The sequence below is a fragment of the Misgurnus anguillicaudatus genome, chromosome 11 (genome assembly GCF_027580225.2).
Source record: "Misgurnus anguillicaudatus chromosome 11, ASM2758022v2, whole genome shotgun sequence".
NCBI classification, from domain to species: domain Eukaryota; kingdom Metazoa; phylum Chordata; class Actinopteri; order Cypriniformes; family Cobitidae; genus Misgurnus; species Misgurnus anguillicaudatus.
This window is the reverse complement of record NC_073347.2, coordinates 34,758,996-34,779,756: the sequence shown is the minus strand read 5'-3', so window position 1 is coordinate 34,779,756 and position 20,761 is coordinate 34,758,996. Positions and strand designations below refer to the sequence as shown.

General features: G+C 36.5%; 1 protein-coding gene across 2 annotated transcripts in view; it reads right to left on the bottom strand.

Annotated features, from left to right (window-relative positions):
* Nucleotides 1–20,761, bottom strand: part of pcdh15a (protocadherin-related 15a) — a 351,466-nt gene that overhangs the window by 193,279 nt on the left and 137,426 nt on the right. For both annotated transcript variants that reach the window (XM_073873588.1, XM_073873587.1), the window contains 4 exons: nt 15,443–15,598; nt 8,638–8,757; nt 7,933–8,043; nt 5,430–5,600 (listed from right to left, as the gene is read on the bottom strand). In XM_073873588.1, coding sequence (XP_073729689.1) covers nt 5,430–5,600; nt 7,933–8,043; nt 8,638–8,757; nt 15,443–15,598 — 558 coding nt within the window. The remainder of the gene's footprint in view (nt 1–5,429; nt 5,601–7,932; nt 8,044–8,637; nt 8,758–15,442; nt 15,599–20,761) is intronic.

The window sequence follows — 20,761 nt, the reverse complement described above, 5'->3', positions numbered from 1 at the left end:
CGCCCCTTAGTGACCCTGAAGCAAAATTTCAAATTCTGTTCGATAATTATTTACCTACTCACTCCACAGATTTCTCCTGCGTTGGAACGATTCCGATCGGGCGAAAAACCTAGGACTAGTTCATTTTGGCTAGAAATGCATATTATGCAAATTAGCGAAAAATTTGCATACCGGAAATGAAATCGGAGATATACATTTTTTAAGTTTGGAGCCAGGGATTACAATGGTACCAAATACTTGAGTGTCTGATGTCCGGTTTAGGAGTTATGAGCCCCAACGCGTCGGGCATTGCTATAGCGCCACCTATGGGCCGATTTGGCTGATTCACTGTATCTGAGTAGCGAGCTGATATACAACCAGTTGACCAAGTGGCAAGTTTCTACGACTTACGGTTTGTGCTGGGCGACGCGTTTTATGGCGGAAAAATAATAATAATAATAATAATAATAATAATCATAATAATAAATATAGCTGCAAGCAGCAATTGCCGGGTTTCGAGCATTAAAGCACGTCAAAAACGTCAGACTTTGATTACCAGGCTGAGGAGTTGCACCCGAATACAGACACAATGAATGATAGACCACCTCGCTCCAGAAAAACAAAAGAGATGGTCAAAAACGGATCATACAGACTATTTATGCTTACACACATGTGCACCTATAAGACAAACATTTAATGTCCTTAATGTGAAGTTATAAGGATAATTTGTTAACGAGAATTAGTTATTCAGATTTATACGGAAACATACATTTCAGAAATGGCTGTGTTTAGTTTAACTAAAAGGCCATTGAGTCATGGTATGGTCATCAATGGTTCAAACAGACTGCAGACGTGCATATACGACACAAACAGCAGTGCAGCAGACCGCAAAGACCTACAGTGGACAGCACATCAAAGATGTCAGACGTCGTCGACCAGGCTGATCCAGCATCCATAAAAACGAAAGAGATGGTCAGAAATAGTTCATACAGACTATGTATGCTTAAACACACGTGCACCTATAGGACAAACATGTCACGTGCTTAATGTGAAGTCATTCGCTTGGGTTCAAGCGATTTGGGATCTTATGACCTTTAAGGGCATGCCTGAGTAGATTTGCTGCATTGTACAAAATAAATGATGAAAAGTAAGCTACCAGACACACTTGTTCATAGTTGTCGTCATAGCCGAACCCCATGTCTCTAAGATGTTCTGATACTGAGATACAGCTCTTGCTAAATGGTTGCTAGGGTATTCTCATTGGTTGCTAGGGAGTGAACTGCAATCCACCAATGATTATACTCAAAGCCATGAAAGGCACAATCTATGATGACTCATGATTTTAGATGTAAGGTTGCAGTATTTTTAAGTGAAAATAACAAATAACCACTAGGTGGCGCTATGTCAAACTCGTGCATGCAACCTCGGGTCATGACTGTGTTACATGTAGCTAGTATCACGGCTATTCACTTTAGTTTAGTGAAGAAACAATTGTATGACCATTAGGCTTACTCAATGTCAAAGGTTTTGTTCAATTATGAGGCCAACTAGTGGTGTAGGCAAACAGTTTTCTTTGTATTGCCTCAGACTCTGCTCAGACATCAGCATATCAAATCTGGTAGAAAAATGTCATTTCATAGCGGAGTTATAACCATTTATGTGTAGAAAACACAAAAAATGAATGTAATTTTTCGTTTTTTGCAATTTTCGGCCATTTCTGATGGAAATTTTAACATAACGCCAATAGAGTTTTTTGTTCAGAAGGTAAAGTTAATTTCTTCCTGTGGTGTTTTCAAGTCGATCGGAATAACCCTCGCGGAGTTATTCACGCATGTTTTGTAAGCACAATTTTTGCAGTGCAGAACTAACCGTAAGGCAAAACCTGGTATGTTTGGTATCGTAGGACTTGGAAACAATTCAGGATGATAAAAAAACAACTCCCATGAAAATCTCTTGACCACAGATAAAATTATAGGCGTGAAAGTTGTAACCATTGCATAATCACAGTATTTAGTGCCATTTTCCCCGTTATAGCGCCATCTAGTGTCCGATCGGCGAGCTTTTTATATCACGGCCTTAGACCGATGGCCTACAAATATGATTCAAGGCCCGTGATGATATCTCAAACGACTCTCGAGTTATGGCCGTTTTAATGTTTTAAGCTCCGCCCAGTTTGGTTTTTGGCCACTCCTTGCGTGATTGAATGTAAATTTCAAATTTTTTTTGATAATTATTTATAGTCACACTCCACAGAATCAATCAACCTTGGTTAGGTTCAGATCGGGCGAAAAACCAAGGACTAGTTCGCAAAAGTATGTTTGAACGTTATCGCCAATAACTCACAAACCGTTTGATTGACAGCAACGCTTCTAGAGGCAAAGTTTTTCGTCATGAGCCGATCTATCATATGATGTCATGTTTGTTTGTGTACGTCAAACGTCACGTGATACAGGCACCGAAATACGGTATTACGCCCCCTAGTGGCCAAATGACACCAAAATTCTTACAGGCCTTCAGGAGCAGTACACGAAGAAGCACAGTGCGTTTCGTTCCGATCGACCTTTGTTAACCCTGTCAAATCAGTCCTCAACCTTCATTGGCCGACGACGGCCATGTTTTTGAAGATACGCCAATGTCCTTCTAGACCCTCATGGTACATTGCACAAAGACATACAATACAACATATTAAGTGTACCGGGCTAACGGTTGTGTAGTAATAGCCATTCCCGATCTCAAGCCTGTTACAGCGCCACCTAGTGGCCAAAATCCGCATCTTTTTTACTGTGATCCCGGAATGAGCTGGTACATATGTGTACCAAACCTCATTAAAATATCTCAAACCGTTTACGAGTTATAGCCATTTCAGTGACGATAGGCTACTTCCTGTATTAAGTTTTGGTGCTCCCTAGTGACCCTGAAGCGGAATTTCAAATTCCGTTCGATAATTATTTACCTACTCACTCCACAGATTTCTCCTGCATTGGAACGATTCCGATCGGGCGAAAAACCTAGGACTAGTTCATTTTGGCTTGAAATGCATATTATGCAAATTAGCGAAAAAATTTGCATACCGGAAATGAAATCGGAGATATACATTTTTTAAGCTTGCAGCCAGGGATTACAATGATACCAAACACTTGAGTGTCTGATGTCCGGTTTAGGAGTTATGATGCCCAACGCGTCGGGCATTGCTATAGCGCCACCTATGGGCCGATTTGGCTGATTCACTGTATCTGAGTAGCCTGCTAATATACAACCAGTTGACCAAGTGGCAAGTTTCTACAACTTACGGTTTGGGCTGGGCGATGCGTTTTAAGGCGGAAAAATAATAATAATAAAACAGACAAATACAATAGGTTTTCAGCACTTCGTGCTCGAAACCCTAATAATACTAATAAAACAGACAAATACAATAGGTTTTCAGCACTTCGTGCTCAAAACCCTAAAAACAGACAAATACAATAGGTTTTCAGCACTTCGTGCTCGAAACCCTAATTACACATAACTAACTTGCTATTACTCCCTCCACCATTTCAGTTTTCTCCTTAGCAGGGCGTTAGGAACCTCTTTTGCTTAATATATTTCACATCTCTCTCTCTCTCTCGTCTACACACAGTTTGTATTAACCTCACACGCACACACAGCGAGCTCCCCTCGTTCTGTTCTCAATGACATACCCTAACAACGCGCTCATAATGTCCTATCCAGCACAACTTTACAGATGTCCCTTCATTGGTCACTAGCCACATTTTGTACTTTTGCACGACATTGATCAATGTATCAAACGCCAGTCTGTCTATCAGCAGGCTATCGAACTATTCAGTACTTTTCATGTTACGTTAGCAGGCTTCTTCACAGGAATTCAACTTTATCGCGAACGTACAAAACGGTATTAAACGAGCCAGTTCTGAAACGAAAGTTGTACATACCAAACACTTTGATGAAGATCGCCTTGCAAACGGGTACCTTCTCCGGGTGATGTATTAACATGACATTAATCCTTTTTGATGAATGAATGAACATAAACAATCATCTTTTCAGAGCGCTGCCATTGAATTGCGTCGAACGCTCATCGAGTTCTGATTGGTCGAGAGGATAAATCGCGTTTAGGCTAAAAATAGACTCGGCGCTTATCGCGTTTTGGAAAAGAACGGCATCTTGTACCTACATTTTAACAAGGAAATGTAGTGATTTGGCATGAAGCGTTCATGGAGCAGTGAATAGTTTCAGTACACAGCCAAATGACATGACAAACTCATTTTTTTTAAAATGGCGTTTATCGCGTTTTGGAAAAGAGCTCTTCATATATATATATATATATAAATAATAATATATATATATATAGCTCAAATATATATATATAGCTCAAATATTATAGCATGTTAAAAATGCCACTTTGTAGGTATGAGCAAGGTGTGTCCATTTAACTCTTTCCCCACCAGCGTTTTTAAAAATAGTTGCACGCAAGCATTTTTTATAATTTTCACAAAAGTTTAATGCCTTCCAGAAAATGTTCTTCTGTAAATATATAAACAAATAATATATCAAATGAAAGAACAGACCCTCTGCTTTAAAAAAAAAATCCTTTCTACATTCTTGTTCTCTTTTCTTCAAAAACACTCAATTTTGAGCAAAAAGCTAAGATAATAAATTTTTTGTCCAGGAATTTTGATAGAGATCAGATGCAGAGTGATCTTTTAAACATACACGGAGTTCTTTCTCTTTCACGTGAGGCGCTACTTCCAGGTTTTATAAGTTGTGGAACCTGGTGGATAATAGTGCTATTGCAGAAAGCCAGAAATTCTCGTCATGGGAAGGGAAGCGTTTTCTCTGAATTGACGAGTTATCTCGTCAATGGGGCGAAAGAATTAAATGCAAATGAGCTGATCTCTGCACTAAATGGCAAAAGCCGTGGTTGGAGTGCAGAATAAGGGGCAGAATTATCCTTTTCTGACATCACAAGGGGAGCCAAATTTCAATGACATATTTTCTCACATGCTTGCAGAGAATGGTTTACCAAAATTAAGTTACTGGGTTGTTCTTTTTCATATTTTCTAGAAACATAGACTTACTTAAACATAGAAAACGTCCCCTTTAAGAGTTTAGCAGTCTGTATGAATGCAATAAAAAAATATTATTTTTTTAAAAGAATGAAACAAGTTAGTTATTTTTAAGAGACCTATATCAGCTATAAAAGTCAACCAGCTAAAAAAGCATGTTTGGGGTTAATCACTCTTTGTCCTCTTTTTGACCCAGTTTCAAACATATACAGAAATGTTATAGTTTAGGGCTAGATGGGAAACAGCTGCGGACAAAATCTCGAGAAATCTTTAAGGTTTTAGGGTTAGGTTTGGGGTAGGATTATGATTAAAACAGCGCTCATCCGGTGAGATTTGGCTGTATCCCATCCAGCCCTAACTGTGTTTCAGAGGTTCTGCTTGACTTCTTACCGGGTCTGTGAGCTCAGGAATGGCCACGCGGTATGTGACGGGGTTACAGTCCTGAGTGTTGTTAACCAGAACGCACGGGAGAAATACGGGACCCAAATCATCTCCATCTAAAACATCCAGGGTTAGTGTGGTGGTTGCTGTGCGACGACTTCCTGGAAACGGAGCCCGGTCCTGGAAAAAAGCTGGGATGTTACCATAGTTACAGACCTTTAGATGCAATGTTCACAGAGTTCACAGATTTGCATTTGGAGAGAGAAAATAAAAAGACATGAGAATATGAGAATAAGATGATACTAATAATAAGAACAATACTTCAATACTTATCTTAAACTTGAAATTAACCCTTAAACCTCTCAAATGAAATAATATTAGATAAACACTAAAAATACTGCTTTTTTAATCCATGGTTAAGTTATCAAAATATAGACAAACTCAAAAGTTAAGTTAAATGAACCCAGAAAATGTCCATATTTGAGCCACCTATAGATTAATTTAAACCTAACATCTTTAAAGCGTGTGCATGCCTCTATGAAAATCTACTGCTCTGAGATAAACTGCATTTGGCATAGACAAGTCCTGCATCTCTCCTCCAATCAGGCTTCAGTAAAACCAATAGACATAAACACAATAAACTCAGTAAAAAATGTTCCATTGTTTCCGACATTATGAAGTGACTGCATTGTTTTGAAGGAGCCCTGAATTGAAGCATTTATTTGAGTCGTGCACTGCCTCTGGGGTCCGGCCACCTAACAGAGACGCTCTTCTCTATGGATCTGCAGCTAATTGTGAATGCGGCTCACGTCAGGCTGTAGGGATGCGTTTGGAAGTGAATCAGGATGCCGGTTATTCAGAGACTGATAGAGGGAAGTGTCTGGAATTTTAAAAAACTGCATTGTGCAAACGGGCAACCGCACAAATTGATTGACCAAAAAGACAAGGTTATTTTTTTAACCTATACAACAGGGTAGACAGTACTGAATGTAGTCATGTAGACTAGTGCTGTGTTCAAAATATCGATGCGACGATACATCATCATGACCTCCTGACAACGCGTGCATTGATTGAAAGGATGCATATGACCCCGCAGAGTAAAAGGTAGCGTGGTATACTTGACTTTCCGTGTCTTTGTCGTGCGCACACATCTGCACACCCTGCATTAGCGCGCTGCGTACTCTCTCCAAGTCATGTAGTTATCGTGGATATCTTAACCTAAACTGCCACAAAAGGCGAGTCATGAAGTTATCGTGGATATCTTAACCTAAATTGCCGCAAAAGACGCCTCATAAAGTTAGCGCAGATATCCTTACCTAAACTGTTGCAAAGGGGGAGTCATGAAGTTAGCGCGGATATCTTAACCTAAACTGCCACAAAAGGCGAGTCATGAAGTTAGCGCGGATATCTTAACCTAAACTGCCACAAAAGGCGAGTCATGAAGTTAGCACGAATATCTTAACCTAAACTGCCACAAAAGGCGAGTCATGAAGTTAGCGCGGATATCTTAACCTAAACTGCCGCAAAAGGCGAGTCATGAAGTTAGCGCGGATATCTTAACCTAAACTGCCGCAAAAGGCGAGTCATGAAGTTATCGTGGATATCTTAACCTAAACTGCCTCAAAAGGCGAGTCATGAAGTTAGCGCTGATATCTTAACCTAAACTGCCGCAAAAGGCGAGTCATGAAGTTAGCGCTGATATCTTAACCTAAACTGCCACAAAAGGCGAGTCATGAAGTTAGCACGAATATCTTAACCTAAACTGCCACAAAAGGCGAGTCATGAAGTTAGCGCTGATATCTTAACCTAAACTGCCGCAAAAGGCGAGTCATGAAGTTAGCGCTGATATCTTAACCTAAACTGCCGCAAAAGGCTAGTCAAGAAGTTAGCACGAATATGTTAACCTTAACTGCCGCAAAAGGCTAGTCGTGAAGTTAGTGCGGATATGTTAACCTAAACTGCCGCAAAAGGCTAGTCGTGAAGTAAGCGCGGATGTGATAACCAAAACGTTTATTTACTTATTTTAAACTCTATGTTTTGATAATCATTCTGAATCTGATCTCCACCAAAATTCCTTCACAAAAATGAAATTATTTAAGCTTTTTGGCTAAAAAAACTATTTTTAAGGAAAAATACCCATATTTAAGAGTTTATAAGCAGAGAAAAAAATATAGATAGGATGAAACTTTTTCCCCAGTTTTTTGTTTGCTTGTTTGAAAGCAGAGGGTCTATTCTTTCATTTGATATATTTGTATGTTTTTACATTTTTAGACGAAAATTTTCCTGGAAGGGATTTTGTGAAAATCCCAAAAATGCTGACGGGCAACTTTTCAAAAAATGGCTGGCGAGGAATGAGTTAACATAAACTGCTGCAAACGGTGAGTCATGAAGTTAGCGCGGATAAGTTGAAAGATTTGTTGAAGCATTGAATGTCTTTTGTAAAGTCATTAAGGATACAGGAACATTAAAAACATATTATGATACAGTGAATGATGTGTTTTAATAATCTTACATTGGCCTGGACTATAATTAGATATCGAGTTCTCTCCTCATAATTTAGTCTCTCTGCCAACACAATGTTACCAGACAGAGTCCCAGCAATCCGCACGGTCCTGTTCGACATCTGTGAGAGAGAGAGAGAGAAATTTAAATGAAATATAACATTCTGAAAGTTCAGTGTTCATTGCTTTAATTAACTATTTCCCAACCATTGAGGAGTTAACTTGTCAATTAAGAGAAAATGCTTCCTTGCAAATGACGAGTTTTTCCAGCAATCCATATTTCCACTATTATCCACCAGGTGGCCCTCTTACCCAACTTACAAAACCCAAAAGTATCCCCTTAGGATAAACAGTTCAAACTCTGTGTATGTTTTGATCATTGCTCTGAATCTAATATCTAAGAAAAGTCCTTCACAAAAATGCAATTATCTCAGCTTTTTGCTTAACATTTGGTATTTTTGAAGAAACCCATATTTGAAAGGTGATAAAAAGAGAACAAATGAAGGTAAGAATAAAACGTTTTTTTTTTTCTTTCACTTGATATATTTTATGTTTATATATTTAAAGAAGAACATTTTCTAGAAGGCATTAAACTTTTGTGAAAATCATAAAAAATGCTGGCACTGGCTGGCAACTTTTTTTTAAATGCTGGTGGGGAAAGAGTTCATTAAAACATTAATTACAGATAATGACTACAAGGTGAGAAGATGAAGTACCGGGTCATTTGGGTTGTACTGAATGCCATATTCAACCTGTCCATTCGGTCCGTCGTCAATGTCTGTGGCTCCGTTGCTTCCTGAGAAGCCGGTGAAGATGGTGGTACCGACTGGAGTGAGCTGAAGAGAAACACAAACATATGAAACATACATCACACTCAATACATGCTTCTGCTACAACACATCAACTCTGACAGGCCTCAGATGTGACCCACAAACACCCAGATAGATGTGTGTGCTGCTTTTGTTTCCTCTAAGAAGACTGGACAGAGAGAAAGAAAAAAATACAAAGAAAAACAAAGATCAAGGCATAAGCCCTGATATTTAAGTAAGTTTAGGGTCGTTCTAGAGTTACTGTGACATTTTCATCTGAACCTAATTTTTTCAAAAATGAAACTCATCAATAAAACATTAAACGTACTGTGCAACATTAATGAAAGTCTCCTCTTTCTCGTTACTTTCAAGGTCACACTAAAGAGCTGTAAATGTAATTTACCATCGCCCGGTCTTCCCTTCTGTCAGTGGCTTTATTGGTTTCAAAGCTAAAGACAAAAGAAGCCACAACATACAGTATCCATAATTCACTGTGACCCTGTAATGCTGTCTCAATGCAATGTTTTGTGTGCATAATGACTTAAAGTATTTAGAATAATTACCTGAAAAAAGTTACATTTGCCAGGTCGCTAAAATGAGTTTTAATTTATCTTACTTTAATTAGTTAGTTTAATGAACCAATCGTTGAAATTTAGCATGTAAGTGGCATCTTTTTTGAGGCAATCGAAGTAAAGAAACTAAACATCAATAAGCATAATACTGTATGTTGCAGTGTTTCTGAACACCTTTTCAACATCTATGGCTATATTCATTGCGAGAAACGGTTAATTCATATACAAGTTGATCAATACACATGTTTTTCCAATTAATTCAACCTGCATGTTTTTGGACTGTGGAAGGAAACCGGAGTACCCAGAGTAAAGGGCCATTCACATTATAAAGATAACTACAAAAAATGTCGTTTTGAAAATCGTTTTATTTGGAAAAAAATAGCGGAGTTTACACCACAACTATAACAATAAAGATAAATAACAATATCGTTGGGAACACTTGTGTTAGGGCCATTTTAATCTTCAGTTTATTTTATTTAAATTTACCCCTCCCCTTTGCTGGCACTTTTATTTTGCATTATGACACCTCCAGGAACTCCATATATGGAGACAGGAAGTGAAGCCAGGGGATTGCATTAGAAAGGAAGCGTTTGCCACAGTTGGGAGCGATATAGTTTTTTGACCACAAACTCACGCAACCACATAGTAAAAGAAAAATTTAAACCTTTTGTTTACATTTACACTGATATATGCATACACCATTTTGAAATAGATATTTAAGTTGTAGCTTATTTAGAAGGATAGAAGATCCTATTTTGTTTCAAGTTTAAGTTTAAGTTGGTTTGAACGTGCGTCCGGAAAACCCACCTCCCCATATCTGGCTCGCGCGGCGGCTTGTGACAAGGTGAGACAAGCGGCCGAAACAACTTGACTATGTACAGCTTTAAATTCTACTATACTGACTATGCCAAAGAGTTAAAATATCTGACTAACTACTAACTACTACTACACAAACTACTACACAAACTACTAAATTCACTGTTTAGTGTCATGCAAAACGCAGCGTGTTGAGCACATTTGCTGGTTATACCCGCCAGAGCATGTGAGCGGTGCAGAGCGGTGTGACGCTCCGCTAAATATTCCGCTCTACTGTTCAAGCGCTCCACTCAGTCGCTCACCGCCCAAGCAAGCGATCCGTTAACTTTCCGCTCACGCTCGCAAATAAACCAATTCCCGCTCAGATCCCGCTCCGACATAAAAAAAATATTTAGTAAGCCTAGTTGTTTTCTGTACTGACGTTCTTGGATAATTGCATTTAATTAAAGTATTAGCTGATAAATCGCAGTTATGTACAGTTGTGTGTTGGCTATTAGACCTAGTTTAACTGATACGGATATAATTCAAATTAACAATTTGTTTCCACGACATCCACATGTTTTACTAATTCACAATTTTAAGTTATAATAAATGTAATAAGTAATTACGAAATATTATAAGAATTCTTTCCCCTTATGAGAAAAAGATTAACAAACTATAATATTATATAAATATATTATTTGAAAAAACTAAAATAAATTGAAGAACAATTTCTTAACAAGAAGGTTTTTAAGTGCGAATTTACATTGCATCGGTAAAAACAGAACACAGTGTCTTAAAGAAATTAAAATTAGACAGTATTTATGAACCTGTAAATGTACAAAATGAATGCAATACAGAATATTTATTTATGGCATTTTCAATAGTATATTAGTAGATAAATGAACATGTATCTATATAACGAATAAATCATTATTTTGGCTAAATTAATCTGGATAGATAATTTTAGTCAGACTAAACATTTCATCATTTCAGAACAAGAACAAGCTTAAATGCTCTCTATAACAACTTACATTTTATCCCAAATGTTACATGGTCGAAAATATGTAGAAATATAGCCTATACGAGAACAAATTACAGAACAAAAATGTTTAGCTCACGCGGACCGAACGAAAAGCCGTTAATTAAGCGGACTCTCTGTAAAATAGAGGATGTGCTGAATCAGTCGAGTCGGCAGATTATCATCAATGTTTATAATGTTCCACGCAGATACTGTTGATGAAACAATTTAATATCTAAATGTCCAGGTAAGTCAAGTGTTCAGTCAGTTAAGACTAAAGGCACCGGAGTTTTTGGCTACAGCTTCATCCACGGAGTGGCCGCTGTACATACACAAAGAACTATAAATGTTTTTATTTTAAGTGGTTTTAATGCTGGTAAGCAATCAGTTATATTATGTAGGCCTACAAATATATTTGTATTTGTGTTGATCAGTTGGATTAAAGTTATTTTAATCTTTAAAACTGCATCTAGATGCAGACGATGCTACAGTTATTCTGTCATCTTAGTTTCATTTCTTTCATTTATATATAAGGCTGGGGACTTCCTTAAAACAATATTTCAACTCCATAACTTATTGCTAGCCGTTTTTACAGATTCTCGAACTAGCAAATTACCAAAGGGCATTCTGGGATGAGCGAGCGGTGCTGAGCGTATTGAGCGAGCGGAGCGGAATTTTCGGAAATGCGCTCTGCGCTCTGATGGAAATATTACCGCACCGCTCAACGCTCCGCTCCCGCTCCGCTCACATGCTCTGATACCCGCTGTGTGAATGCAACAGCATATTTACAAATTCAGTGACATGTAAACAATTGCAAAAGTTTTAATGACAGGAAATATGCATGTGAGCGGTGGACGCTAACGATGTGGATGCTAATATAATTATCATTATAGTTTTTGTTAAAAAAATTTCGGCAACCAAAATAGCAAAAAACTCATTTTCGATGTTCGGCCGAACAAGTGAACAGACTGAATAAACCGAACAATGATGTATTTGATAGCGTGATAAAATAGTAACCAGCGCAGAGTGAGAACCGCGCAAATGCAGCAAACATGTTGGTAAGCATATTAAAGTGTCTGAGAAATATGCAAAACCATACAGCAATACAAGGTTCATTTATCATTTTAAATCAAGACATCCTGAACACTATGCACTATGAAGTGCTTTTTCCTCTATTATCTCCTTTTAATCTTGTAATGACAACTGGAATTAAAAAAAATTAAAAATGTGAAATAAATATAGTAAAAAGAACATTCTGAAAATAACTTGTGTAGTGGTGAGAAAATTATTAGAAATAATTAGGGAAAAAAAATTGGTTCATTTTATTTGGCTTCGGCCAAGAATTTTCCTTTCGGTGCATTCCTAGTTAAAGTGTGAACAACCCTTAAACACCAAAATACATGCAAACTCCACACAGAAATGTCACCTGACCCAGCTGGGGCTCGAACCGGGTACCTTCTTGCTGTGAAGTGATGCTTGTAAAATATAACCCTGTCTATGAAATCCAGGCTGAAGTCTCGTAATCTAATGATGAGATTTGGAGCATCAAACTTTGATTTCAAGCAATGATTTCAATCTTTGACATGATCTTTATGGAGGACCACAAGAGTCATGCAAAATGTAATACAGAACTTCAATATTTAATAACTACCTGGACAATAAAAATAGCAATTAATACATTTGTTTAAAAATTCATTAATTAATCTATAAAAAATAGACAAAGTTACAAAAAAAAATCATTTTGTAACATTTTATTAGGCAATAAAAAGTGAGATTATAAAAATAATGTAGAAATTAAATATTAATCCATTAATAAATAGTTCAAATTCATATAACAATTTACAAAAACAACATAAAAGACTCAATATGTTGCACTTCTTAATTAAATAATGGAATTTCAAAATGTATTTCAAAAAGCAATTTAAAAAGAGAAATAAATAACTGGATTTATACATTGAACTACAAATACAGGTTTAAATTAGGCATTTAAAAGGGCATTTCCGTTTAACATTTCTGTTTTAATTTTCCCGATGGTTCTCCTTATTCCTTATCCGTGACTCTTTGGGTCCTCATCCGAGATCTACAAATCTGCGCATGACGTACAATCAGAGCCAATCAGCGAGCTTGTTACATCAACCTGGCCATAGCTCATTTGCATTTCTCATTTGACCATTTGCAAGAACCCAAAGAGTCACGGAAAAGCTAAATAGAGAGGTTAAAACGAAAAGCAAATCGAATAGCGAAAAGATTAAGGAGAACCATCAGGAAATGAAAACAGAAATGTTAGACGGAAATGCCCTTTTTGATGCCTAGTTTAAACCTGTATTTGTGGTTCAATTTGTGAATCCAGTTGTTTATTTCTCTTTTTGAATCTCTTTTTGAGATACATTTTGAAATTCCATTGTTTAATTAAGAATTTATAAATACAATTTAAAATGATGAACTTATTGATTGTTTATGTTGTTTTTGTATTTTTATTGTCCGGGCAGTTATTAAATATTAAAGTTCTTTATTACATTTTGCATGACTCTTGTGGTCCTCCATAGATCTTACCCAGGCAATATCAAAGATATCAAGATTATATTTTTACATTATGTAGGATGAGTTTATGTAGAAAACAGTAAATCACAAACAATGATTTTAGCTGCGGTTATTATATTATATATATTTATATTAGTTTATAACAGCGAGGTCACAAATTGATGTTCAAAATTCTGAAATGTCCGGATGATTTCTGTACAGCTGCTCGTGGTGACTGCTGTGCCATTGAATTATTTTTTCATGCCAGTCTATTATTGTGGTCTAATCTATTTAGAGATAAACCCTGCAGGTAAAAACAAAGAACCCAGCTGTGTCTTGGTTTCCTCTAGGATTTCTTTCTGTGTGAGTATCTTTATTCTTGCCACATTGTCTTCAGCTCTCTAGTGGGGTTTCCATCCAAACGTGAAGCGAATCTTTTCAAAATTCGCAAAAAAAATAAAAACAAACAAATGCGAATTAGGTGCAAGTTGTTTGAGGGAATGACGGTGGTAGTGGTAACCTAGTAACCAACAGTAAATAAAACAAGGCCTTGTTATCTGGTTAATCTGTTTAATCTCCGCTTAATCTCCATATCCGTTTCAATGTATATATATATACAGCTTCCCCGGCTAAAAAATCCGGGGTTTTTTTCTCCTAGGGGGTTTTTCAACCCGGGGAGGCAGCGTTCTTGGGCTTAACTTCTATACGTTACATTAGTAATACATTCGCTTTGATGTTGATTTATAGCCGCAGCAAATTTAGCTGCTTGTGCTATCGTGTATTATGTTGTGCTATTTGTCGATTTTCTGTGCTTTTCACTGATTCTATTAATGTAAAGCTTGATACAATTACCAAATTGTGAAAAGCGCTGTATAAATAAAATTGAATTGAATTGAATTATCTCCTTGTTATCTTCCAATGTTAAAGGTATTGCGGAGGATTTTCAATTTCCGGGTGGATCATCAAGACTATTGGTCCTCCTAGTTGTCAATCAAGAGTGTTGTGCAATTGCATTTTTTTTAAAAGTGGAGAAGGCGGTTCTTTTCTAAAATTCGAGAAAATCCTCCGCTATACCTTTTAAGTTGTCCTTTAATGAAAAATCCTTTAAACAAAAAACACACATTTAGCATCGTAACCCCTCTATCTCTGCACTGCTTTTCCAAAAAAAAACCTTTTAGATCTAAAACCACAGTCTGGGTCACATGATCAAGTCCAACCACAGATGCAAATAGCCCCTATACTCTCCTTCTTCTGTCCCCTAACTTCACTATAAATTTTCTTATTTTGCATAAAGGAGAAGAGCAGGAGAAAAGTCTGACTGCATATTTGACTTCAAGGAGAAAAGACAGACTGACAGCCATAAAGAAATGGAGCTTTAACACACCACCAACACATAGATATTCACAGAAAATATTCAAACATATTCAGAGTAAATGGAAACCATTACAGTTAAAAATAGTCATCACAGATGTACTTGAGGAGAGCAGGGTCAATCATGTGTGTGTGCGTGCAGAACGGTAAGTGTAAATTTGAGCTGAGGCCAAGACGAGATGATTTCACATCTGAATAACTGATGTCGTATGCCAGCCGACTATACAATGACTTTATATGTGCCGACTTCTCTTTCTGTTCTGTCCCACACGTCAAAGTTTAGTAGCAAGCTTTGGCTTTTAAGAACTGTAAATATATTTAATGTATGCATACGGATAACTAAATTATAATTAAAGCAGATTTAAAACAGAGAAAGACAGAGAAGATACTCTGTATCAGTGGATTAAAAATCAGGACACCGCACACGTCTCACCTCATTTACCGCTACGTAGTAACCGGGCTGCTGGAATTTGGGCGTGTTGTCATTTTTGTCCCTCACCACTATCCGTACCTCATGCAGAATAACTGTCCCCACAAGTTCATTGGTGCATTGAACCTGAACGACAATGGTGGTGATGTAACTTGGTGGCTGAAAGAGAAAACATATAAAAATCTTTATAAAGTGAAAAGTGAGGATTCAAACAAAATAATTCAAAAACACTATTGTTATCAAAACACAAATCTTTAAGGTCATAATTCTGCGATCACACTGAAAAAAATTATTCATTCAATTTACTCAATTTTTTTAAGGTAAGTGGTTGCAATCAATTTTTTAAGCTACATTTAAACAAAAAAAAGTAAAGTAAAATAAAATAAAAAAAACTTTTGTTGATCATCAACATGTCGCATTATTTTGCGATCCTGAATAATTTGTTATTTTATCGTAAAATAATGGCAGAAATTAAAAAAGGTCTTATAACTTTTATTTAATTAACTATTATTCTGTCATGATACAAAGTACACAACTTGGTGAACATTTTTGGCTCATGAACACACATGAAAAATCAACCCCGCGCCCACAATTAACAGTCAATCCCAATCTCCTGAGCACATATCACTACATTACTGGTATCTCATCTTTAATTTTAAAGTTAAGCTAGTATAATTTTTTCGAGGATACATACGTGAAAAGTGGCACACCTGCTGTCTCACAAAAGTACCAAAAACCGAGTGAAGCAATATTATAATGCATTACAACAGTTTTGTAGTCCTTAAAGTAAGTTATTGGGAACTTAAAGACATCTGACCACTATCATCTCAGTGGTAGCATTAGTAAACGTGTGCATGCCGCCTGTCAGCGTGTGTGGGCCAAACTCCTTTTAGGCTTTGAACTTGAACGGTCAGATACACGCATAATAATAACACACAAGTAAACACAGAGTTTAGGGTAAAATGTAGTTTTGGACTTTTGTGGCTATTGTGCATTACTGTAGGTCAGTCATTTTAAACTTTTTAAAGAGCGACCTTAAAAAAAAGACTATATGACGCACCTCTCGCGTTAAGGATAGATCCATATGTTCTTATTCATAGCAAACATTTATCAAACGTTTATGTGGCTGAAACGGCTAATTATCGTAATGACATTTTCCTAATTTTCCTTAAATCATCATGCGCCCCAGCTGTGTGACATGTTAATAAAAAAACAAACAGTGTATTTGTATCTTGAAGTTGTGTTTATTTGTCATATTTTCATTTTGTTTCTCTATTCTTATTTCATCACTGACTGTTGACTTAATATTTATTTATTTATTTTAGAAAAAATCTCATATTTTCCTTCAATTTCTGGAAGTTACCACCACAAAATTAATAATTTTCATCGCAAAAATCACAAAAAAGTCACGAAATCCTGAAGGGACTGACAAGCTGTGAATAGCTGTTGTGTACTCAATTATCTCCTTGTCCGTTTCAGCTAGTTCACGTGTTCTGAATGAAAATGCGTTGTGGAAATGTGTTGCAATAGGCTAGTGCTTTTTGTCCCTCTTTGCTATTATAGTTTATCAATATGGCAGAACGACATGGAAGCCTCCTTGGACTTACCCGTGTAAGTAAAGAGAAGAAATTCTAAGCTTACAAAGAAAAGTCAGATCATTGGTCATTTGACACCAAGAGGACGTTCTTATGAATATAGACATTGATTTTGATTAATAAAATACTTAAAATCCTACTTATTGTCCCTTTAAAGATGCGGTAGAATGGAAAACTGTATTTACGTAAGCATAGATAAATAATAAGAGTTCTGAACATGGTAATGACTTATCTTGAGCCTTAAACATGATTGTTTCCTCCTTCTTATGTAAACCTTGAGCATGCAAAAGACAGCTAGAAAACAAGCCAATCTTAATGTTACACAGACTATGACGTTACAGTCAAGATGTATGCCCCCAACAATAAATTACACATTAAATTAATTACAATGTTGTTACTATGCTAAAAACAAATTCTCGATTGCTGAGTAATAGCTAAATGCTAGTTAATGCTATACTAATACTAATGAAGTTCTACTATTGACATTACAGTTACGTTTTGCAGGTCTCATTAACAATCTCTGAATTATTAATTATTCCTAAAATTCAGTATCTTCATCTGATACAGACTAAAACATAAGATCTGTTTACACACACACAGAGCTACTGAAGGAGCAGCTCTGACAAACAGCCAATCAGAGAAGAGATCAACATTATTATTCACGTCACTTTCAAATAAGGTCATAAAAGATCATTTCATTCAAAGGCCAAATCCTAGGGTTTTAAATGGACATGTAAACCAGTCTTTGGGTATTTTTTGCACTTAATAAAGCCACAGACCTTCTATGTAGAAATCAAATAACAATTTACCGGATTGTTCAATGCATTCCTTGGCACCTTTAAGGCATGGAGCAGCAGGACCGCCCACTATGACCATCAATAAAAGCACTCAGTCAGAACACCGCTTGATACGTGACAATGAAACAAGACAAACGCGATTAGAGTCAAGACTGCGCCGGGGCGTTTGGATAAATAATGGTGTTTGGACTCAAGTGCTCAGCACAAAACAAACAGTCGAGCTGTTGAGTAAAGTGTCTGAATCCCACAGAGCTGTTTGAGGAGGAGCAGGAGGTATTCAACGGTAATCACCATCCAATAGTGTCATTAAAAGACCTTCTCTGAGTCTGTCACCAGCACATATACCTTTTCAAACAAACAACCAGCACAGAGCAGACTTCTGGTGAAGGTATAAGGGTCTGTAAGACATTATAAAGAGGGCTAGATTGTCGAAAAATATATGGAAGTTACAATGTGTTTTCAAAAGAGACATTGGGTCTCATTCACTAATAATTGCGTACGTTTTTGTATTTAAAACTTCTCATTAAAACGAATTCACAACACATGCGTACACACATACATTTTTTTTCTTATACTCAAACAGAAGGCCTGGATCAGGTGATGGATGTTTGGACTTCTTACATTACGTTTAAATTAGGCATTAACTCGTTCCCCGCCATTAACGAGTTATCACGACAATTAAAGGGACAGTAAGTAGGGTTTTAAGTGTTTTATTAATCAAAATCAATGTCTTTATCCATAGATATGTCCTCGTTGGTGTCAAATGACCTCTGCCAGTGATCTGAATTTTCTTTGTAAGCTTAGAATTTCTTGTCTTTACTTACGTTGAACGGGTAAGTTCAAGGAGGCTTCCATGTCGTTCCGCCGTATTGATAAACTAAAATAGCAGAGAGGGCAAAAAGCACTAGCCTGCCACAACGCGTTTTCATTCAGAACACGTGAACCAGCTGAAACGGACAAGGAAATCAGTGATTACATAGTTGCAAAACGCATTTAGAAAAGCGAGGCGCTAGAGAGCAATATTCGTTTAAATGCAAAATACAATTTCACCACTATGGGGGTAAATCCTATTTATTGTCCCTTTAAGAGAAAACATTTGCATGAAAAAATTTGTTCCTGATGAGTTTTTATCGTAATCTGTAATATTGCAATTATCCACTAGATGGCCCTCTATTCAATAAAAAAAACTAAAGCAAAACATTATTTATTTATTTTACACTCCGTGTATGTTTTGATAAAAATCATAAAAATTCCTTCACAAAAAATGCAATTATTTCAGCTTTTTGCTAAACAAATATTTCTGAAAAAAACTATATTTAAGAGTTTATAAACAGAGAAAAAAATTATAATTAAAAAATAATCCAATTTGATTGCTTGTTTGTTTGAAAGCAGAGGGTCTGTATGTTTATATATTTTTAGAAGAAATTTTTCCTGAAAGGCATTTTGTGAAACTGGTGGGCAACTTTAAAAAAAAAGGCTGGCGGGGAATGAGTTAAGCACAGGCTTTCATAGAGATTTTAAAAATCAGAAAACAAAGCGTTACGATATGTCATTACATGCATCTTATTTAACAATAATAGCCTATATAATAAGGAATAATATTATGTATATAATAATGAAATATATGAATAAAAAATATTGCAGTATTATAAATGATATAAAATCTTGTAATATAATATATTAAAATTATTATATACATTATAATGAGCGTAGTATTTGATTATAGCATACGTGATTATTGCATATGTGTGGTATTAGTTATTCTTACATTTTTCGTACATTTATAAGACATTTGCTACGTAAGTTTTTGATAAAATTATAATTTGTTTGTGAAAAAGTTTGCACGCATATTTCACTCACAATTTCATGTGTAGGCATGCTTAGTGAATGAGACCCATTGTCCGTTTTTATACTTAAGAGCATGGATACAAATGAGCTAAAGAAAAGACTTATAATGAAATAGAAAAAAGAAATATAATTAAAACAACATTCAGACGCTGTGCACTGAGATCTATCCGCTGGTTAGTCCCGTTATGCCGTCTCATTGCGCCTCACTAACAACAGAAAAGGCAAAGTCACATGGCTATTTTTGGAACGCATAGAAGATTTAATCAGTAAAGATTTATTCAGTTTCCTTCTCAGTTCATGCACATTTCTTTATATTGGATAGAAAATGTTTGTTTACATACGTTTTTTTTTCAGAATTCATGAGCATCCTAGTCTTTCCATTAAGCTTTTTTGATGTCAACTCTGATTGTTTCTCACGTGTTTTGTGACCTACATCATGCACGTATAGACCTGTTTAAAAACAGCTTTTTGACATTTTAAGCTAAAAACATTCATGTTAAAACTACTTTAGTCACTGTAACTACCACCACAGATTATTGGTCTTCACCGTTCCACTTAGTTTTGAAAAAGGGGTAATTTAAAATGAATGTGTTTTGGCTGAACGGATTCGAGAAGATCCGAACTATCTCACGTGTGTGCATTGATTCCTTTTCCACACCCCCCTCTCTGTTTGCCAAGAGCGTTTGTCACATGTGGGGCTGGCGGTAGGTTAATTTGCGTTGAGCCAGACCTGTCAATCAATTGTAAATGCACACTGTAAAGATTATCTTGGTGTCATCTTCAGATAACAAATCAAAATGAATGGAGCAGTGGGCCAAATTGGTTGCAAAGCCACCGAGGTTTCTTTCTGTATGAATGGTGCGTGCGGAAATGCAGACTGCACACCCGTTAGTGCCGTTTACATTCAGGTCCAGTTGGGTTAAAAAAAATTGCCACTGGGTCAAATTGTGTTGGGTTTTCTCAGGTCGGACCTTTCTTTTAAAAAAAGATTTATGCATGTCGAGCTCGGGTTAAAAGTGATTCTGATCATTTCGGGTCGGTTACATTTCTTTGGACCCGAGAAGACCTCTACCCAAGAGGGC